Source organism: Cannabis sativa, chromosome 1 (assembly GCF_029168945.1).
Source record: "Cannabis sativa cultivar Pink pepper isolate KNU-18-1 chromosome 1, ASM2916894v1, whole genome shotgun sequence".
Lineage (NCBI taxonomy): Eukaryota > Viridiplantae > Streptophyta > Magnoliopsida > Rosales > Cannabaceae > Cannabis > Cannabis sativa.
In genome coordinates this window covers 35,130,308-35,153,591 of record NC_083601.1, presented here as the reverse complement: position 1 = coordinate 35,153,591, position 23,284 = coordinate 35,130,308, and the positions used below count along the sequence as shown (strand labels likewise).

The 23,284-nt window shown below is 36.2% G+C and overlaps 2 protein-coding genes and 2 long non-coding RNA genes across 4 annotated transcripts; 2 read left to right on the top strand and 2 right to left on the bottom strand.

Moving 5' to 3' along the window:
* LOC133034250 (uncharacterized) lies at positions 1-4,030 on the top strand. Its single transcript, XM_061109302.1, has 12 exons — positions 1-41; positions 475-582; positions 677-731; positions 858-1,652; positions 1,765-1,902; positions 1,995-2,635; positions 2,722-2,806; positions 2,880-2,975; positions 3,068-3,163; positions 3,316-3,459; positions 3,538-3,715; positions 3,870-4,030. Exons 1-11 carry the CDS (start codon positions 1-3, stop codon positions 3,643-3,645), a joined length of 2,307 nt encoding a protein of 768 aa, XP_060965285.1. The 3' UTR covers positions 3,646-3,715; positions 3,870-4,030.
* Positions 4,031-4,852: 822 nt separating this feature from the next.
* LOC133033508 (uncharacterized) lies at positions 4,853-6,784 on the bottom strand. The gene is made up of 2 exons (XR_009685631.1): positions 5,446-6,784; positions 4,853-5,348 (listed from the first exon to the last, which is right to left on the bottom strand). It is a non-coding gene; the product is annotated as an uncharacterized LOC133033508 (long non-coding RNA).
* Positions 6,785-9,593: 2,809 nt separating this feature from the next.
* Positions 9,594-10,508, top strand: LOC133029256 (uncharacterized). Its single transcript, XR_009683408.1, has 2 exons — positions 9,594-9,979; positions 10,075-10,508. It is a non-coding gene; the product is annotated as an uncharacterized LOC133029256 (long non-coding RNA).
* Positions 10,509-18,468: 7,960 nt separating this feature from the next.
* Positions 18,469-21,087, bottom strand: LOC115704801 (AT-hook motif nuclear-localized protein 22). Its single transcript, XM_030632008.2, has 2 exons — positions 20,627-21,087; positions 18,469-20,498 (listed from the first exon to the last, which is right to left on the bottom strand). The coding sequence occupies exon 2, from the start codon at positions 20,436-20,438 to the stop codon at positions 19,473-19,475; it is 966 nt and encodes a 321-aa protein (XP_030487868.1). The 5' UTR covers positions 20,439-20,498; positions 20,627-21,087; the 3' UTR covers positions 18,469-19,472.
* Between the last annotated feature and the right edge of the window lie 2,197 nt (positions 21,088-23,284).

Sequence of the window (23,284 nt, the reverse complement as noted above, 5' to 3'; positions counted from 1 at the left end):
ATGGCTTTGTACTCTGTTCATCATGAATTAAGAGGTACAAGGTACCTAGATTGGTTAAGTTTGGGGGAATTTTGTCTATTCATGTGTGTGCTTTATGTTGTTGGTTCTCACGAATTGTACCAACTCGTTTGTACCACTTTTTGGTTATGAGAGTTAGTAGTTAAGTGTTGTTTTGTTCATTGTTTTGGTTGTGGAAGTGTTGTCGTATAAATTTTGAGTATTGGAAATCATTTAGTTGAAAAGAGTTTCACATCATTTTAATGTACTTTAATGTGTAACATGCAAGAAGCATGAAATGTGTGTTTGAAATCTGAATTTTTCCAATGCCGAATGGTTAAGTTGATTTGCTGTGATTTTGGGTGATTACAATGCACGATTTTCATTGTGTTTTGGTCAATTTTTTTTTTTATATAGTGTATTTGTTGAAATATGTAGTCCTTATTGTTTAAATTTGTTTATCTTTAATTTGGTTAGGTTCATCATACATGGCTGGGAAACGCAAAAGGAAAGGGGAAATGAACCCGTAAAGAAGGATGTCACCCCCGAGCCGAACGATAATGCGGTTGGTTGGAGAAATTTCTTGTAAGTTTTGAATGATGGATAGTTGTTTACTCGTGTGATTGATGGTTGACATTTATTTTATTATATATTTGATTGAAATTATGTCCATATGTAGCAATGCGAACTACAAAGCCCTTCGAGCAGCTGAGAAGGGATTAACTGAGAAAGAGGTTTGATGTCGACTGTTACTTAATTTTTTTATATCAATTGTCTGTAATTGACGTAGGGTTGTTTGACGTACTTTACGATTCTTTCCATGTACTCTGTAGTTGATGTAAGTTTGCCTCATATTACAGGCTACCGACAAATTAAAAGTGCAATATAAAGGTTTCACCGACGAGGAGAAGTCTGAGTGGAGAAGCTATGACCCTAACCCTAATCCCGCTAAGAAGGCTGTGCAAACAAGGGGGAGGAAACCAAAGGCGAGTGATGCCAAGGGGAAGAAAGTGGAGGTGGATGAGGAAGAGGGTGCTCCTGATAGTGAAGAAGCATCTGTGTACGGTCGATGCTCCTTCAACCGTTTAATGAGGATTTGCAAGAACCTGAACCTGGAGCAGAAAGATGTGATCCAAAATGCTGGATTTGGATCATTCATCAGAGAGGATGCACCATACGTTGACACCCGACTAGTGAGTTGGTTAATCAAACATGTTGACCCAACCACTAGCATACTGGATTTGTATGGGAGGAAAATTCACTTATCTGCCGCGATGTTCGGAGATGTTATGGGGGTGGACGACGGAGGGGATCCTGTAGTCACCGAGGGTGATAGTGACACTCGATATCTGGAGGAGATATTGAACGTTGTCGAGTACACCGTGTCCTTGACAATGTTGGAGAAATCTTTGTTGGAGTGCGTTGAGGCAGACAGCCTATTTCTCATTAAATTTTCTTTGGTGGTCATAGGGACAGTCCTTGCGCCGAAAACGGGGGTCGATATCACTTCGGGGTACTTGCACTCCCTTAGGGTTACCAGGGACATTCGCCACAAGAACTGGGCGACTGCGGGGTTCAGGTATCTGATGAACTCAATTTTCAGATTCCGAAATAAGGCGACGAAGAATGTATCTGGCTGCACCTTATTCCTCCAGGTACATTGATTTTGTTATCTTTCAATTATGTAAATGTGTTTATTCAGTTTATAATATAATATTGTCATTTATTAGTCGAATGTATTACCAATACATTGTTTGTTTGTGACAGTTGGTGTACTTGACTCACGTGGAGTGGAACTTTGGATATGTCGACCGAACAGTGCTCCCCGTTGATTTTTGGGGTAGTAAACAATGTAAGTCCGCTTACAAATTTGTGAAAGACAATGGGGGTCCCAACAGCGACAAGGTACATCGAATTTTGGTTACAATGTGGTAAAGTGATTTCAGTTGATATTAATTATTTTGGGTTTGAAAAATTAAATTTGTTATGTTTAACAGATAACGCTCACTTCGAATCCCGTAATACTGCCCAACTACTACTCGGACTCGGAAGGAAGAAAGAGCAGTGACCACTTTGTCAGCTCTATCAACGAGTTGAAGGAGTACATCTCGAATGAGTTAAAGTCTCAGTTGAGATCATTTTCTTTGAAATTTATGGACAAAGGAGAAGGTGTAGGTGGTATTGACCGAGAGTTGGAGGAGGATGCTGCTGCGGAAACGGGGAAGAAGGCGGAGTGCAGCCAGGCCGTGGAGGAGTCCCCGTTGAAGTCCCCTGTCCGTTCGAAGACTAATGTTGTTGGTCTATCCGACGAAAATGTGGTGGATTCTGTAAGTACGCCTTCACTATCTGTTACAAAATCTGTTGAAGATGAAGGTGCTGCACATAAGACCTTCGACGATGAGGACTTTGATATACTCGAAGTGGCATCTTTCTGGAATAAAGGCAAAGCCCCCGTCAAATCAAAGAAGTCACAGTCGGAGAATGTGCCTTTAATTGAGGATGACTTCAACGATAAGGCGTACGAGCAATTCATTGAGTCGGGCAGAACTGTTGTCGGGCCATTCAAGACGAAGGAAGCGATCCCCCGTAACCAATATGGGTTTTACAAGTTTATTTTTAGCAACACGTTAGATCCGGGGTAAGTAAATGTTATTTTCGTATTTCTCATTATGATATACTTGTAGAAATTTTTAATAACAGTTACATTGATTACAATTGAATCAGATATGTGCTTGCGAAATTTCGAAAGTTTGAAGTGGATAGGAGGTGCATGGCATCGTTGCGACCGTTGCGAGAAGTTGAGGGATCCGTAAGTGTCAAAGTATTAACTAAATATGTATCATTTATTGTACATGTGTAAATCATATTTCATTTTGTTGCAGATCATTGACTGTTTTTCTATACTAATGAACAAGTACGAACGTGATAGTCGATTACCTGACCAACCTCGTGTTTGGTACATGCCCACTCGCATCTCGGTAATTGCTTTGCTGTACAGCTTATTTTAAATTTTGTAATTCAGTTTGGTTGTAATTTCTGTTACTTGAGAAGATGAACAATGCTTTTGCAGCAAAAAACTCTCGGTTCGTTTAATGTGAAGAGGATTGCGAAAGACCGGGAGTGGTCAAAACTGTTTTACGAAGACAACTTCGAAAAATGCGTCAAGGTACTTCATCATATACACATGGTCGTTCTTAATTGTAATTTTGAAAAGTGAGATATGTTAGCGATGCATATTGGTCATTGTAGTGTCGAATATCTATATGGTGTGTAATTTCAATTTATTTTTGACTTTATTGTTCCTCTATTCAATTGTAGATGTTTGTGCCGGTGTTGACTCTAGAAGGTGCACCACATTGGTTTGGTGCCGAAGTAAATATGAAGTCGAAGGTTGTCTCATTTATGGACTCCCTACACACCGCAATGAATGAGAAGTATCGTGTGGAGGCTACGAAAGAAATGGTCAACTTGCAAAGTTTCATTGTTTGATGTGAATAACTCATTGTGTACTTGACTCTAACTAATTGTATACCTTTGCAGTTGTCGACGTTGGACCTTTTGTTTGAGGAGAATAGGTCGAAGAATGTGACTTTCGTGGATTTCAGAATTGACGGGGAAAGATCGCGGGCTTCCTCAACAAGACAATGACCGAGATTGCGGAGTATACGTCATGAAGTACATGGACGCTGTGGCCAATGAGGAAGAAGTAGTTGATGAGGTATACCACTTTTTAAATATTTCGAATGTACTACGCAAGTTTGATTGAGATTAACGTTGTGTAATTTAAATTTTATTCGGTGTTTTACTGTGAAGTTGATTAGAGTTAATTACATTTTCTAAGTTTTTGTTTTTGTTTCTGTATTGTGGCACAGTTTCACCCGGTTGAGGCACGTTTGGAAATCGCTGCGAGGATCATAACTGATGAACAAAATGAAATTCGTACCAAAGTGGTTGAAGATCGTAGGGCTGCACAAGGCAGCTCATTTGCATCGTCCTCGGCCCCTTTGCGTAGTCCGTCAAAGTCTCCACGCGATCCTCGGTTCAAGATGTACGAAGTCTCGCAATGCAAACATGTTTCCCCGTCGAGAGCCTCCCCTAGGCTTCAGTCTACCAAGACTAAGATTTCATATGGTGAATAGTGTGTGAAAAACACTTGTGTTATTAATAGGTTGTGTTATTAATAGGTCGTGTGATTAGTGTGTTGTGTAGTTTGGATTTGGGAGCATAGGTTGTGTTATTTGTGTGTTGTTTAGTTTGGATTTCGGAGCATTTGGATTTAGACATCTGTTTTTATTAGTTCACGTTTGGAACTGGTTATTATGTTGACAGACTTGTGTTTATTTTAGTTTTGACAATATATTAAACCATACTTAGCAAATCTTTGTACTCATACCATAACAACTCTTACAATGTACCCATACTTGAAAGTAGTTGACTGTACTTCACAGAAATTATTTAACCAGAAAACAAAGGTGACTTCTTAATTTTCTTTATTTGTTTTTTGGTGAAGAGGTGACTTCTTCTTAATTATTTGAAGGAAATCATGTTACTTGCCTAATCTTACCAAATCTTTGTAGTCATTAAACTTTAAACCGATTTTTCCTTAAACCGTATTTTCAAAACACATGTACTATGACATTACAAATAACGACAAAGGTCACTTGTTAATTGTTTGATGTTAGTTACCAAATCTTTGTAGTCATTCAACTTTAAACTGAGTTTTGAGAACATTTAAAAAAAAAAGATTGAAACCATACCATATCAACTCCCATTACTCTAACCAAATGTACCATTACTCTAACCAAATGTAAATAAACAATAGCCCCCTTAAATATGGTTTTTCATAACATAGTAATGAGGAAAAATATGGAATATAGAACATTCTCATTGCGCTACTTCACATAACAAATACGAAGATGTGAATAATATACAATTTTGCAACTTCACATTGAACCCATTGACGAAATTTGCTACAGAAATTAGAAATGTAGAAAACATAAAATTTTGAGAACGTTGTGGGTACTTCATACCAAATGAAATTTTCGTCATCATCCACACGGTTCTATTAAGATCTACACAATTAAGTTAAACAAGTTTTGAGAACATAAGACATACAAAACATTTGCATTTTGGGACAACCCATATCTTCAACGCAATATAAGTTGGACAATGATGAGAAGGCAAATAAAAATGATAAAAATTAATTTTCTAATAACATTCTCATTGCGTTTCTTATCTTCTTCGAAAATCTTGATTTGGTTTCGCAATCCAGGTGTAGCATCTGTACTTCTCTTACCATGTGATTTATCGATCCAACAAAAGTAATCACATCCTCGACTTTCATCGTTCTCCTGAGTTGAAAATAACCCTATTAGTTTATCATGGCTGCCTAAGTACGTAAAACATAAATGAGAAGTACTTTTGAATCTAAAAAGACAAAACTCTTACATAGTGTGGACATCCGAAGAATCGACGACCAGGATTTGCTCTACTACTAGAAGTCCAAACATAAGCTAGATCACCACAGTAGCAATGGGGGTGTCCCTGAAGTGAATTTCTCCAAGGCGGACCACCCCCATCGAACCCGCATGAGTCTTCTCCACCACCAGCCACCATGTGCGATGTACTATAATTTCTGAGTGAGGTGTACAAATTTTTTTTTTTTTTTCTAACTATGGTGGAGATAATGTGTGTCACTCACAAGTAAAGGGGGCACCTGTTTATATATAGGCTGTTCCAAATGAGTTAGTGGTGGGAAAATGAATTTTTTTAAAAAGTTTTCTAACATTATCAATCTTGGTGCCAAAATAAACCCCAATTTCAAAACCTAATTCGTACAACATAATAGGGCATGGCTGATTGTTTCGTTGGGAAGCGTATCATGTCATGTCTCAACCGGTCCTTTCTTTTAAAATAATATTTTAGTGTTGTGTGAATTGACAAGGTCCATCAATTGAACAGTGTACGTCCCATATTACATTACTAAATATTTGTTAAATCCATTAAATAATATTAGTAGGGATGCCAATATTAGTAAACATTAAATATTTTAATTTACGTTGATTGAAATTTAATTTTTCACAATTGTTACTCAAGTTTTGTTGTATTTGTGATAGTTTAATTATTGGTAATAGTCCAAATCGAAAAAACAGTACCGCATCGCACCATTTTCCGCAGTGCGAGTTCTGCGATTTTTAGTTTCGCGGTGCGACTGCGGTTTGAGAAATTGGAAAAACCGCATGTATGGATTGGTTAAAAAAAAAAGGGTCAAAAACTACACTACCGACACTGCAAACACCCGAATATATTATTACCACACTTAATGATATAAAAATACAAACAAATACATTTATAAAAGTCTTGATTAATATTTCTTTATAATTATGTAGTTTTTTTTAATATTATATATAAAAAAAAATAATGTTGTCTACAGTGAACATCCTGTTACTATCAGTATCTCTGTCATGAAGCCGAAAATTACATGTTGGAATATTTTTTACAAATTTACAATTCTTCACGGGGGGTTCGTTATGGTAACAATGAACATCCTGTTACTATCAGTATCTCTGACACACAGGTTAATGCGAGTCACAGTAAGTACTCAGGTTAGCATTGGTGTAGCAGAGTCACTATCCTCAGGATCAACTCACTGAACGTCCTCTCGGGCTAGGGTTCTAATGAGCGGCAGTCAACCTTTCACAGCACTCACACTGCTACAGGCGGTGTTTTTTGGTTAATGCGAGTCACAGTAAGTACTCAGGTTAGCATTGGTGTAGCAGAGTCACTATCCTCAGGATCAACTCACTGAACGTCCTCTCGGGCTAGGGTTCTAACGAGCGGCAGTCAACCTTTCGTAGCACTCACACTTTATTCCGGGGTGTTTTCTGGTTAATGCGAGTCACAGTAAGTACTCAGGTTAGCATTGGTGTAGCAGAGTCACTATCCTCAGGATCAACTCACTGAACGTCCTCTCGGGCTAGGGTTCTAACGAGCGGCAGTCAACCTTTCGTAGCACTCACACTGTTACTGGGGTGTTTTCTGGTTAATGCGAGTCACAGTAAGTACTCAGGTTAGCATTGGTGTAGCAGAGTCACTATCCTCAGGATCAACTCACTGAACGTCCTCTCGGGCTAGGGTTCTAACGAGCGGCAGTCAACCTTTCGTAGCACTCACACTGTTACTGGGGTGTTTTCTGGTTAATGCGAGTCACAGTAAGTACTCAGGTTAGCATTGGTGTAGCAGAGTCACTATCCTCAGGATCAACTCACTGAACGTCCTCTCGGGCTAGGGTTCTAACGAGCGGCAGTCAACCTTTCACATCACTCACACTGTTACAGGCGGTGTTTTCTGGTTAATGCGAGTCACAGTAAGTACTCAGGTTAGCATTTGCGTAGCAGAGTCACTATCCTCAGGATCAACTCACTGAACGTCCTCTCGGGCTAGGGTTGTAATGAGCGGCAGTCAACCTTTCGTAGCACTCACACTGTTACTGGGGTGTGTACTCAGTTCATCATGAAGCGTACCGGATTCACTATTCTACAGTAATGATCATTTAAGTCTAGCGACGGCTACTCTGCGAAGAGTCACGTCAATCATAAGAAAAAAAGGACATTCTCCATAAAAACCCTACAGCACCTAGGGATTTCACCATGCATCACCCATGGTATATTCATCGGAAATGCCCAACTTTATGGATACTTACAGACACATGTGTAAGTACAACTCTAGGGATTGCCCCACTCAAACACTATAAATACCCCCTCAAAGCTCATTTAATGGGGTCGGAGAATCTTGGCTGCTTAAGAGCAAACAGAGAAAAAACTCACCAAGAACATTCTTTGTATTAAAGAGAGAAACATTCTCCCAAGTGTAAGAGCTGTATTAAAACATCCATAAATATCAGTGGCTCGTGGACTAAGGCTCATTAACGCCCCAACCACGTAAAAAGTCTTCATCTCGCTTTCTTATAGCTCATTATTATATTCATATTTTATTAGTTGCCGAAAACCTCGGTCAACAACTAGAGTCACTTCTTGTCTTAAAGTACTATTGTATTCATAACATTATACAGTTTTGTTATTAAATATCTATATTTATATAGTATTCAAAAAATTATTGTAATCAATGGCGGTACTATGTTGCTGGGACCATGGCCCCTCCTCACATTTTGATTTTTAAATGTATATCTATATTAATTGCTTTTTTTTTAAATATATATTTCTTGATAGAAAATTGACTATTTCAAAACTCAAAAGCTCATAAATGGGCCAATGATTATTTATGCTTTTATACTAAAACAATTTTGTTTAGAATTGTATCAATATCGTTCTGGTAGACGTGCTATCTATTTCGGCATCTAAAAAAGTTTTGGAAAATTTTACAATACACCACTCCTTTTTAAATGAATATATTGATGCACCATATTTGTTTTAGAATCTAAATAATTTTCTAGTCAAATTTTTTCTTATGGTCGTGTACGTTATTTCTATTTAAGATATCCTGTAAAATTTTAAGAAATTTGAAAAATTTTAACACGCCGAAAAATAGGATTCAAAAAGTGTGTTGCACACGTGACTATTTTATTTTATAAGCGTGTGAAATAGATTGTTTGAACACTACTTTCTATATTGTAAATTATTCCGAATTTGTCACAATTTTATAGAATATCTTAATTAACTATAACGTAAACGAATATGAATATGAAAAAAATTACACTTCAAATTTATTCTCAATGTCGAAATAGGTAAGGGTGCATTACTGCACCCCTTTTAAGGGGGTGCATTGTAGAATCACCCAAAAATTTTTGGTCTTTTTTTTTTTTCATAATCGCATACGATGTACTTATTTAGGACCATATATAAAATTTTCAAAAAATTTTTAATAGTTTACAGTACCGAAAATAAAGCTCAAATAGTTATTTACCACACGTATAAGAAAAAACAGTCGTATATTCAACTAAATATTTAAACCTTATTTTTTACACTATATACTATTCGAAATTTTCTAAAAATTTTCAATAATTGTAATGTACGCAATTATGGAAAAAATAGTTCACTAAAAGTTGTCACCGAATGCTAAAACAAATACAACCCCTTAAGGGGTATACTATAAATTTACCCTATGCTCTCAATGTACTAAATTCTTCATATTTGTCCTACAAAAGAACAAAAAATCTTTATCCTTATGCTAAAAAAAATCAACATACTTAGGCCCCTCCTAAGACTAAGGGCTGGTTCCGCCACTGATTGTAATCTTGATTCCAACGATTGATACGTTAATGTAATCTTACAAAAAATATTGCAATATTTACTCCAACGAATAATATTTTAATGAAATATTAAAATCGTATTTAAATAAATATTGAGTTTTCATTATTAGTAAACATCCTAATTTAATTTCTTATTCATTTGGCCACACATGTTTAATTGGACATAATATTAGGATATTTGTTGCTACATGTGATAACAATGGGAGCAACATTTACCTTATTTAAATACATAATTTTTGTTTAGCACAGTGAACCAATTCAATGTTGTCCACTTAGAGCATGCATATTGGTTCCAATTACGTCTTCCAAGGAAAAGTTAGTAGGGGGTTGGGTTTGTTGATACTACGTTTTTCAAGGGATTGAAAAAGTCAAATAAATAGCTTTAGGTTATTTGTAGCCGTACCTAGGGTTATATTATTAATTATTATTTTTAAATTTTTGTGAAGACTACACTCAACAATCACATCCACAAGTACTATATATACCCCTCTCCCTCTCCTTACTCCTTCACAATTTCGTAGTGTTTTCTACCCTACAGAACTCACTCCCTATATGTAGACGTGTGTATAATATATTAAAAAAATAAATTATGTATTGTTGTTGCACCAAAGTGAAGATGTGCAAACAGAAGGATTGGTATGCACTGCAACCGTGTGTTGTAGGTGCATCAAGGGAATTTCAGCAATTCAATAAATCATCTCATAACAAATTTTGGTAATAACTCAACTCTTTATGTCTATTTATTTCAATATTATATTATTACAAATTGTTTCTTAAAAATTTTATGTATGTGGTACATGTGTATTCAGGAAATGTTGACGAAGGTTTGGGATGGGTGGACTAGGGTGGCGGGAACTACTTCCAAAACGGCCACCCAAATATGTCATCCTACCGAACCTTAACCTCCCGAGTGCACAAGGCGACCGAGGAATGAGTGTTATTATATTTGACACAACGGTGCGCCAGACTCTTGAAGAAAAGATATGCGGGAGGCGAATGTCAGCGTTTTTTACAGTCTTAGGTCAAATTGCTTCCTCATGTACAACCTACTGATTTGACCGTATATGGATTGATGGGAAAATATTATTAAAATGTTTATTATTTTAAAATACAAAAAAGGTCTTCCTCATTTATTTAAAATTGTTTTTTAGGGTTTTGAAGGATTTGTTGTTTACTTTAAGTGTTGAAATTATTATTTTATTGTAAAAACGTACTTAGCTGAGTTTTACATAGTTATATGTCACATCGTATGTACTGTTTGAGATTCTATTAACATTAAGTTTCTTTGATATTAACCCAGTGAAAATTCAAAATGTATATTTAAATGACACACATTATTTTCATTCATATTGACTTCAAAGGTTTGTATATTTAAATAACTATTTTTTATTTTATTAAAGAAGGTAATACATCCTACACATGTCAACTGATTATTGGACATTAGAATTCAAATACAAACTAATAACAACTTTTTCTCTCACAAATTGTACTAATTTCTTACACGTACAAACTGAACCAAACCATAACAAAACCGGTCAATAGGTTGGTTCAAATTACGTCTTCTAAGGAAAATTTATTAGTTGGTTGGGTATGTTGAAGTAACGGTTTTCAATGCATTGACAAAATCAGGTTTGTATTGGTGTCATATCACCCCATCTTTAGCCGTACTAGTTTCTATTAATTATTATTTTTTAATTTTTGAAAAGACTACACAACACAATCACATCCACAAGTACTATATATACCCCTCTACCTGTCCTTACTCCTTCACACCTCAATTTAGTATTGTTCTCTTTCCTAGAGAACTCACTCCCTTCCTGTACACATATGTGTAGGGATAATATATGAAAAAATAAATTATGTATTGTTGTTGCACCGAAGTGAAGATGTGTAAACAGAAGGATTGGTATGCAATACAACCGTGTGTTGTATATGCATTAAGGAAATTTCAGCAATTCAATCAATCATCTCATAATAAATGCGGGTAATAACTCAACTATTTTTGTCTATTTTTTTCAATATTATATTATTACAAATTGATTCTTAGAAATTTTATGTACGCGCTACATGTATATTCAGGTAATGTTGACGAAGTGTTCGGACTGGTGGATTAGGCTGGAGGGAACTACTTGAGACGCCGCCAAATCTCCCACCCAACCGAACCTACCCAACCTCCCGTAGTCCACAAGGCCATCGGCGGATGAGTGTAATCATATTTGACACAGCCGTCGGTGCGCCAAACACTGGACGAAAATCGACACGCGGGGTGGAAAACTAAAGTCTTGAGTCAGATAAAGCATCATGTGATAATAGTACTGATATTATAGTATATCTCAATACAACCTACATTTTTCAGTGTAAAAAACATCCTAATTAATTTATTTTGGGATACAACTAAGTTATGTACAAATTCTGTTCTATTGTGTATGTCTTTGTAACTGTAAACTTAAATTTTATTTGGAATGGAAATATGTTCACTCAATATGTGCCATTGAGTTTCACTATTTCCAATAAGTTACGAACAACACTTGCAATGTCAGATTTTAAAAAATAATTCCAAAATAAAATAAGTGGATGAGCTAGGGTTTTCAAAGTAGATGGTACACCCTAATGTTGTGACCTTATACGGATTAATGGTACAAAATTAGTGAAATAATGACATATAATTACTATCAAGTAATTAGTAATACCTTTGAAATTATTAATTATTATTTTTAAATATTATTTAATTTGAAATTTGAACTCACTTCACAATTTGGGTTGGATTTTCCAAATGTCTTTTTCCAATGCATTGACAAAGTCATCTTGATTGATAGGGTGTACAGTCTAGTCAAATCAGGTTTTAAATGAAAATATTTAATATTAATTTTACCAACACGGATTCATAACATCTTAATGGTAATGGTAGTTGGGTGTTCACTTTTAATATTGGAAATTTGTAATGTTTAAATAAATATGTGAAAAATTGTAATGTGGTTCCCAAAAATTAATTAGCAAATATATTTGTGACGTATTTCAATGTACGGCAGAAGATGGATCTCCCATATCTCAATAAGTTCAAGTTTGAAAATAAAGTACATCAATATCTCGTGCACAAAAGACGTCACACCGTAAATACAGTATGGTGCAATTATGTTTACTCAATATTTGAATTTAATGAGATAATTAGAAGTTGTTGTCAAAAGTAAACTATAATTTCGTACATATTTATTCGTAAAATACTTATTTTAATACCGTTTCAACCATTTCCTATTTACGAGTTGTACTAAATTTGGACTACTACCCATTCTTAATAGTCCACATTCTTATATTGTTGGGAATTATTTCAAAATTGTCCAAATATTGTAATCTTCTTACCCAAGTATGGACTATTAATTTCCTCTAATTTTAATTTCTGCATACTCACTAAAAAAACCAATTGCTGTCTTATCAATATTTAATTTTCTGTCTACGTCCTACAGTGTACTCACTGACGTTAAATGGAATATTTCATATGCTTTAAATAACGTACGTCAGAGATGTCACAGTGTAACGTCAAATCAAATTCAGTACATGCAGATCTCATGGGATTCCCTGATTTGAGTTAATTAAGATACTATATGCAAACACGAAACCTAGGTATATTACTTAAGGAGATTTAATATTTGTTGGGCTGTAATATACTAATATCACATTTTTGTTATTAAAATTTGGACAAGTGAAATGTTAATAAATTATTGACTACTGAAATGAGTGGATGTCATATCACATTTTTTATTTCACCATTTAAACCATGTACTTATTATTTCAAGATGGTGATGTGACATTTTTTTACTTCAAATCTGAAATTATTATTTAAATCAAAAAACCGTACGTACTATTCTTTTTAATAGAAAAATGTCACATCACATAGTACTTTTTTTATATTACTTAGATTTTGTTTGGATTTGATTCACTCTATTAACATTGGTTATCTAAATGGGTAAATTGGGATTTTTTAGATTGTCGTAAGTGGATATTACCATTGTCAAAATTTATTAACTATTAAATGGTTTAATTGGGAAAAAAAAAATCCATTATTAAATTACATGAACCGAGATTACGTGTACATCAACCCACCAAACCACTATATAAGTAAAGGTTAGGTTTTACAAACTAAGCATTTATTTTGAAACCCCGTTTTACTATTTCCTAAATCAAATGGACCCTTACCAAAACTTCAACCCTTTTGAAACAAGTCCTCCAAAATCCCCACCGCATCCTTTCTCTTCCACAAGACCCGTAGGTACACCGTCACGGAGTCCAAGACTCCGTTCAGCCTCCATGTCAGGATGTCCAAACTGTGCAAGGCTGGAGTCTGTTCTCCACGAACACGAAAAGCTGACAAGGAAGGCTCATTCACGAGCCACGGAGGCCAAGCAGGAGTCGTACAAACTGGCGGAACACCTGTACCATACAGCCCACTTCATGCAAGAAGCCAACACTTCAAGACAAAAATTAGAGGGTATCATGGATGACATTCTCGACTACACCGAGGTGTCCATACCCCACTACCCACTTCATGTAAAACAAGAATCACCAATCACTACTCCAAGAGAAACTCCTTCACGACCAAAGTCCCCGTTCAGAGACAATAGCCCTCCGTCTCAACGGAAGTTCCCTCAAGTTATAGAACTTGATTGAACATCCGTTCGGTTTCAATCGTGGTATTTTATATATATGTAGTGTACTTTTGTTACAACTCATCTCATATGGCCGTTCTATCAACTTTTTGTTATGCCATTTAATGAGATTGAAGAACTTACCTCCATTATATATATAGTTGTGTGTAACTCTACTATATTATTTTAAGTCTATTTTCTTTCTGTTTGCAGTTGTGATTTCACAATGATTCACTTCACTTTTAATTCCACAATTAATTAATGAGGAAAGTGACATTAATACTGCAAAATAAACCGAAGTACAGATTTCATAACAAATACTGATAGTACATTATAGCATCAAAATATAAAATAACATAACTTGGACACTAACACAAAGCATCATTTACTGTTTTTTGGAGAAGTATCCACTCCTTCTTTGTCCCCAACTTCTACATCATCTCCATTTCGGTCCTCACCTTTGTCAGTCGAATCATTCATGTTGTCCTGTTCGGGTGATTTATTTGCACCAGAGCATTCACCCTCATCAAACAGTGAGGAAACAGAATTCAGGATAGCCTCTTCATCATTATCATCATCAGAATCCCACATGCAGGGAAACTCATTAACACAGCAAAGTTGTCTAACTTGCTGCCCATTGAAGCATTGTCCCGTCTCTCCATGTAGACATAAAGCAGAGAAAGCTTCTATGAAAGATTCATAACGAATTATTTTTATGGACGCATCAGAATTAGTGTTTTTGCTTACAGCGTCTTCGTACCTACTATAGATACCTTCATTTGGTCCATTGAAAATAACCCAGTGTGGACCTGAACTCATACTTGATATATGTAATGCTAATAACTAAATTACAAGTTAATTTCTCTATAAACTTGAGGCTGGATTGGAAAACGTCTCAAGTGTGTTATATAAGTCGTGGAGAATAACCCTACAGTACGTTTTTTAGTTAGCTGTACTCAACTGGGATGTACTCCATTGGGCACATCTGATGTGTCAAAAGAGGGGTGGTTAAATTTCTGAATTACACAGTTAAATACACGTGTAGGCGTACGTAGTATGGTCAAATGTCAACATTATTCATCAATCCCGTTTTCCCAGAAAACCTAATGTACTACGGTACTGTTCTAACGTACAACGACGGTTTAATTCATAAGAAGATGTAGGTCAATGGCCCATTAATATCAGCCCAACATATATAAATGGGAGAAACTACCCATTCTACTAAAAAATGTCATCAATTCATACAAAAAAAAAACATCCTTACTTTTCAATCTTTATTGTCCAGAAATACAAAAATGTACTATTACTTTTATCCTGACGTACGAAGTGGTTTAATTCATTAAAAAAGGTTGGTAAAGGCCCATTCATATAAGCCCAACAATTTTAAATGTTACCACCAACCCATACAACTCAACAAAATATCTAAACCCAAAAATCATACAATAACATTATTTTCCAATTAATTTATTCAAAAGTAAATGTAATTGTACTATTTTACTGTTCAAACGTACGAAGAGAGTGGAATAGAGTTTCCAATATTTGAGAGGCCCATTAATATCAACACACTTAAATGTGATCACCAACCCATATTACTCTACAATCTGAGGCATTCAATCTCATAAAATCTAATTTAAATCGACTCACCACTATCTTTCCCTTAGTCTTCATCTCTAATTCTTCGATATCAATAACAATCGAACACTGTAACTCCACTCCAGTACATTAACGTCGAAGGAACAATTGGTTACTTATCAGTAAGTCCTTTTTTTTTATCTTTCTCGAAAACCATTCCTTACCTATTAACTTTATCATTTAATTTGTTAATTCAAACAGATACACTATGGAGGCCGAGTCTCGGGCGAGAGAACATGAATGAGGAACAAACCTACGAATGGGAAAGCATAACAACGAGCTAAACATCACGAAAACCGGTGAATGAGATTCAAATATGTGACGTCCTAGGCAAGAGTCTCGACAAGGCGGGAAAATGGGAAGCATTCTACGAAATGTATGCGAAACGGATGGGTTTCGGCACGAAAAGATGATGTACGACGTTCTCACGGAGTCATCGTAATGCGCGAGTGGGTTTGTTGTTCCGAGGGTTACAAAAGAATCACAATAACGGAAACACAAAGAAAAAGAGACCTCATGATGTCACTAGAACGGATGTCGGGCGGCATTACGTATTTTACTCACACAACCATCTAACACTTGGAAATGCAAAGAGTTCGGCACAATACACAATCACGACCTCGCTTCATCAAGTGAGGTACAATTTTGAGATCATACCGAGTAGTGTCCGATGGCTTGCTTGCCCGAGTTAGGTCGATGAACTCGGTTGGAATTAAAGCGCCAACATAATGTCTCATGTTGCTTTGCAAAGTGGAGGTTACGAGAGAATGCCATGTCAACTTCGAGATGTCTACAACGGGGTTGCGGTGCCAAGCGAGAAGAAAAGATAGAGACGGACTCGGAAGGAGCGTTGGGATTTCTTGATTGTCTCGCGAGAGAGGGATCCAAATTTCTTCGTTGTATATCGGGTGGACGAGGAGAATCGATTGGCTAACTTATTTTGGGCGAGATGGAAACTCACGTGTCGACTATGTGGCTTTTGGGGATGTACTAGGGTTTGATACCACCTACATGACAAATGAGTACAATAAGCCTCTCATTGTTCTCATTGGCGTAAACCACCATTTCAACACATGCAACTTCGGGTTCGCTCTACTCCTCCCCGAGAAGCTTCCATCCTATCGTTGGCTACTTCAAAAATTTCTCGAATGCCATGGAGATAAGAAGCCAAATGTTGTAGTTATCGACCAAGATGTGGCCATGAAACGGGCCATCATGGAACACATGCACGATGTGACACACCGTCTATGTGCTTGGCATCTCAATACAAATGCTTCCAAAAAGGTTAAAGATCCGATCTTCTTGAAAATGTTTAAAGATCTAATGTACAACTACTACGAGGAGGAGGATTTCGAAGCAAGATGGTTAGACGTCGTCGAAACCCAACAACTAACGAGATAATGAATGGTGCCAAACAACATTCGACACGAGAAAACGATGGGCGAGAAACTTATTTAAGGGGTTCATTCGTTGCGGGAATGAGAACCACACAACGTTGCGAATCGATCAACTCAAATTTCTAAAAAAAATTTTTAGAGAAGAATTATTGCTTGCGCGAGTTCGTAACAACCATAGATATGACGGTCTCAAAGCTCGGACACAACGAGAGCGCTGAAATGACTTCAAAAGCGGATGCACTCGACCTCACCCACCTAATCCTACATGCTTGACAACGTACTACAACCAATGTGCTGAATTCTACACAAGAACTCTGTACCACAAGGTTGCTTTGAGCGACTTGATTTAGAGAATAATTATTTTGTCATAAGTGAGGAGCAAGAAGGAGAGTGGCGGATATACACCATTGGAAAGTTTCGGCATCCGAAGTCCGATACCGAGTTCATTACCGTGAAGGCCAACGAGCACTACACCGTAGCCGCATGCTATATGAAAGTCAGGGGTACCCTTGTAGACATTTATGGGCTACAATGAAAAGATTAAACATCAGAAGAATACCTAATACTCTTCTCATGAAGCGATGGAGCAAATCCGCGAAGACAAATCTCCACCTACATTTTAACCCCCCGGCCCAAGAACAACAACACATTTATGAGATGGCTAGGTTTGGATCTCTCAGCTCATTAACTTATAACTTGACTTTCTATGCAAAGAAAACAGAGAGGATTCGTACACGCGTGCAAAGGAAGAGATTGAACGGCTAACTCTAATGTTGAAGGAAGAATTTGAGATGAGTTCCAATCCGAAGGACGTACGCCACAACCTGGAAGATATCGTAACAACCCCAACATTATTAAAGACCCTGAAGTTGTGAGAACAAAGGGTACGGGAAATCCAAGGGAAGGACCGAACGGGAGCGTATCCCAAGAAACTCAAGACATTGTCGCATTTGTCGCTCATCAGGCCATGATTATCGGCGGTGCCCAAACCGTCAACAGAATACTGGATCTCAGGGGCAACAGTCAGCACACAATCAACCAACAACTGACTCATTCAATGAACACTCCAACGCGTATTTCCCTGAACCGCCTTCCACCACACAAGAATCATACTATGGTCATTCATATATATAACTAGCTATTTTTAACCGTTGATGTTTTAAGGTTTATGACTCTAGTTATTGCTTCAAAAACTCTACATTTATATACTTCATGTTATGTTTGCCGTGTTTAAGGTATTTATCTCAACAAATCTCAAATTTATAATTAATGAACAAATAAATTATTTTACCCAAGAAAATTCAATCTTATAAGGTCAAAAATTTCCATAGTAATTGTATTTTTTTATACACAATAATAAAAATAAAAATAATACACCAACTTAAAACTCAATATATACCAACACATAATTTCATAATTTATAACAAATTATTCTTAACAATGTACTACGAAACAAATATGAATGTACTCTGTACGTGATATTTTGTACTCGGTACGTGATATTTTGTACACTAATTTTACTAAACAGCATGCATAAACAATTAATGTACTCGGTACGTGATATTATGTACTCAACTACAATTCCAAAATTACATACATGATGTAAAATACCAAAATAACCCCACTCCGACAACATGGACCCACTGCCTACAGTATATTTGTACAATTAACTGCCACGAACAGTAAAGCTGTTGTACTTTTTTTTACTTTAACTGACGTGAACAGTAATTAAATTGTACCTTTTTATTTTTTAATTAAAAATACAAATTTACAACCGGTTACCTAACCTAGAATAACCGGTTGCCAACTTAAATAAATAATTAAAAATTATAACTATTCTAACGTGGGACCTACCTGCCGTACACGGATTCCATTCCGTGTTTTGCACATTTGGGCACAAAATCGGCTGCCTATATATATATATATATATATATATATTATCAGACAAGTTAGCAGAATTAGAGTACAACAGCACCCCTCAGAAAAGAAAATTGAAGAAAGAATAAGGAGCTATTTTTTGGTGGCCAACTTATATAGCTTAGCTTGTATATCTATATAGCTAGCTACTTAAGCTTTAAGCTACCGTCAGTTGGGACCTCCCGAAAATTGAGTAACTATTTCGACAAACATCAAATATATACATATGATCATCATATATCTCCACAAAAATAAAAATAAAAAAAAAGCATAAAATCATAAAATTAAGAAAATTTGTACATTCTTCTTCAATATCAAAAGACCGACGATGAATTCTTAGCATCTCCAATAAATTAAACATTAAAAAAGAAAAAATCGAAACTTGTAATAAAGAAGAATAATGAAAAACCTGATGATGATGACAATTAAGAAGAAGAAGAAAAAAAAGTTGAAACAAAGAGAAAGATCGATATCAGGATGCATATAGTGAGAGATGGAGAGAGAGAAAGAGAGCCAAATTAACTGATGATGGAATAACATGATATTGATCATGAAAGAAAGTTTTCTTTTGAAAAGAAAAGATAAGAAAGAAAGAAAGAAAAAAAGAAAAAAAAAAGAAAGTTAATAAGGTGGTCTAGGTGTTCCCCAGTAGCCCTGATCCGAAGTCAATTGGCATGAATTCAACAAATTCTGAGGCACGTTATTATGGAATAGAGAAGGGTTTGGATCTTGCAATAGTTGCTGAGACTGAGATGGCTGCTGTTGTCCTCCTCCCGATCCAGCTCCTCCGATTCCAGGCGATTCCATTCCTCCGCTTCCACCGGGAATCGAAACCTGTCCTTCATCTTCCTCAAGTGGAAGCCTCTCATACGCAGCATTACCAAACGAAGCCGCCATAATAACAACCGGACCCGAAGCCATGAGTGGGCCCACAACACTCCCACCCACCACCTGGCCTTGTCCCCCAGCCAAGTAAATAGTCAACCCAGAAGCTGCCGGTGGAGCAGGCGGTGGGAGAAAAGATCCCGATAGGGAAAGAATCTCAAACCTTCCATGTAAGGTCACCACGGCTCCAGGAGAAGCCGGTTGCCTTAGTGTGACATTAGTAACAGTTCCGCTGCCGCTGAGGATGCAAATCCCGCGCTGGCGGCGGCGAGCGAAGGCGGACATGCTTTCCATGATGTCACAGCTGTTGGCGATTTCCATAACGTGGGATCGGAGGGCGTTGGCGCTGTCTCGGGTTATGATGATTGGGGGTTTCGGCTTGTTCTTCGATCCCGCTGGACGTCCCCGGGGTCTTCTAGTGATCTCTGAATCTCCACCTGATCCTCCTCCGCCACTACCGGGGGAGACTAATAAGTCTTTCCCTTCAATGGCGTTGTTTTCGTCTCTGTCCCTTTTCATTCCTCCTCCGCGGTGGTTTAAACCGCCACCGCCTCCACCACTGCTGTTTTGTTCGTCCTCAGAATTTTGTTGCTGATGTTGGTGGTGCTGTTGGAATTGGTGGTGGGGATGGTGGAGATGAAGATCTCTTGCTAAGAAAGGAGGCGGTAGTGGACGGCCATGAGCAGCAGCAATTGGATCCATATTCTTTTAATTTTGTTTTTCAATTTCTGATACTATATACTCACTTGCTCAAATCGATAACTGAGTGAAGAGAGAGAGGGAGAGAGTTAATACTAGCTGGAGAGCTGATCTTAATCTCTATTTTTTTTTCTTTTATCTTTTGGGATGTTGTGCTGAATCAAATATGGTGTGTATAATACTATACTAACCTTCACCAAGAAAAGGGAAAATTGAAAAGGGGAGGATAAAGTTAGCTACACAGAAGTTTCTTTTTCCTTCAAGTTCAGCAAACCCACCAAATTTTCAACTGAAAGAGTTGATAAATCCTCATCTTTTAGATCCCTTCCAGAGCAGCTTCCAAACAAAGCTCATGTGAGGTTTTATCTTTTTGCAGAGAGAGGTTTCTTTATATTTTTCAGAGTTTCTCTCTTTCTCTCTCTCACCAACTATATGGAATGAAAGCTTAATAAGTTTGGGTTTGAGAGCGAATTAGAAAGAAGAGAAGTGAAAAACGAGAGACAGCAGCTACTAGTAAGAAGAAATATATGAATGGATTGGGTATAAGGAGGTTTTGAAGCTCTCTACTGCTTGCTTACACATTTTTTTATTATTAATCTTTTATTTTATTTTTAAGAGGTTGAGTTGATTTTTATTTATTTATTTATTTATTTTATTTTTTTTTTATCGGGGGTTGTAGAACTGTAGAGAAGTAGTAGTAGTAATGTGTTGTTGGGTTAGGGTTAGGTCTAAGGAATCGGATCGATGATGGGTTTGGTTCTGGTAAGACAGCGTGCGCATGGGCGGTGTGTGGACCCCACACCCTTCCCCTTTCTCTCTCCTTTGTCTAACCCTCTCTTGAGGCCTGAGGGTCCCAACACCCCATGTTCTCTTTCTATATGTGTGTGTCTATATCAATAGGATTGATTAAAAAGCCTGCATATAAGATCATCCTGTCCGGTTCTCTTACTAAAACATCACTTTCTTTCTCCATTTATTTCTTCCTCCAATGCTACATTTTCCATCTTTCAACTAAATTAACTTAGTACTTTATTATGTTTTAAAAGGAAAAATGTACATATAATACGGAAAGGAGAAGAAAAAAAAAAAATAGGAACCAATTTTTTTAATATGTATAGTCCCTATCTCAGCTATTTTATGGGTTAATTTAATTATGTCTGATTATTTTCTATAATAATGTTCATTTAATCCAGTAGGCAAGTAGCTAGGCTTATAGCTATGTACATCACTGCAAAGCAGGTGTACTAAATTATTGAATATGTCATTTCTGTAACTCCCGCGCATTTATTTCCGAAATTTCAAGTATAGCTAGACATTAATTATCTTTTTTAAAAGAAAAAACAGTGTCACACTACTTCTCATTATCTTACTACCAAACACCACTGACGACTCATGCAGATGTGAACAAAAAGAAAACGTAAAAAAAAAATAAAAATAACTTACATTTACAGCAGTCAAAGTAAAAAAAATGCTTATCTGGTAAATTTAATAAATGGAACTGCAAAATTATCATTGAAATAGTCTAACGTTTGTGTTGAATTAATTTTTTCATCAGTTAATTTTGTTTTTTGAGTTTACCAAAAACGAAAAAATCAAAATTGACCGAGGAATAAATAATTAATGAGCAGAAAAGCCAAAAAGAGAGAAGCGTTTCTAACATGTTATATATGTGTACTGTACTAGTAATAGTATTACTATATAACATCTCTTTTGTTGTTGATGTCGTTTGTGTCCGTTACCACAACCACTTCTTCCTCTCAATCTCCACCATCACTCACCCACCAGCTTATACATTTTTAAGGCATATTCTCTCTCGATTTCAGAGGTGGGCTTTTTCGTATTTCTAGCGCCATTGGCGGGGTACTTTTGGAAAATTAAATTAAATATGGTAAAAAAGTGGGGCCCAGCCGAACAATTCGGGTCAAGAGAGTCAGGGCGTGTCTTAAGGGCGACTCTCGTTTTAAGGGTTTTTATTTTTGGGATGTTGATGTTTTTGAAGTTTGTTTGGGACCCACGCGCTGTTTAGACAGTGAGGATTAAAACGTAAGACGTGGCTCTTCCCCGCTCATTTTAGTTTTTTTCCACAAACAGATGCCATCTCTTCTTACTTTTTATTTTTATTTAATTTATTATTTACGTCTAGATTTTTTTTTTTCGAAGAGATTTACGTCTAGATTTTATACAGTGTTATTAATACAATGGTTCTTACATCTTATAACAAAACTACAAGAATCATTCTCTTTTTTTCTTTTTTTGAAAAGGCTACGAGAATCAATCTTAAATTTACAAATCATTAATTTGTGACAAATCATATACAACTCTCATAATATATAGTACTGATCAATATTTGTACAAAATTTTCAATGACACGTAATTAATTTGGCATATAATTAAAATTTTACAATAATTAGATTTTATATTGTAGTTACTTTCCATTTCAGTTAATTATAGGACCACAACTTTACTTCTTATGTAATATTCTATTTAAGATAATCCTATACCATGCTTATTTTTTCTTATCTTTTTTGAAAGGGATAAAATCGCAAATTTGTTTAGGTTAAGTTTAAGTAAAACATACATTTTAAGTACATATGATTTTTTTTAAGAAATAAAAAAGCCTCATTAAAACTTCAAGAGTAATAAACTCAATAAACTATAAAAAGAAAAAAAGAGTATCGAACAATAACATTAATCATAAGAGTTTATCTATAAAGCAGTAGCAATACAATCTTATAGTACGTAATCGAATCACCAAACATAATAATCATTCAAAGAAAATGCTAATTTAACTAAAATGTGACTCGTATTATTAGAAGTCCTAAGAAAATACAAGAAATAAATAATTATAA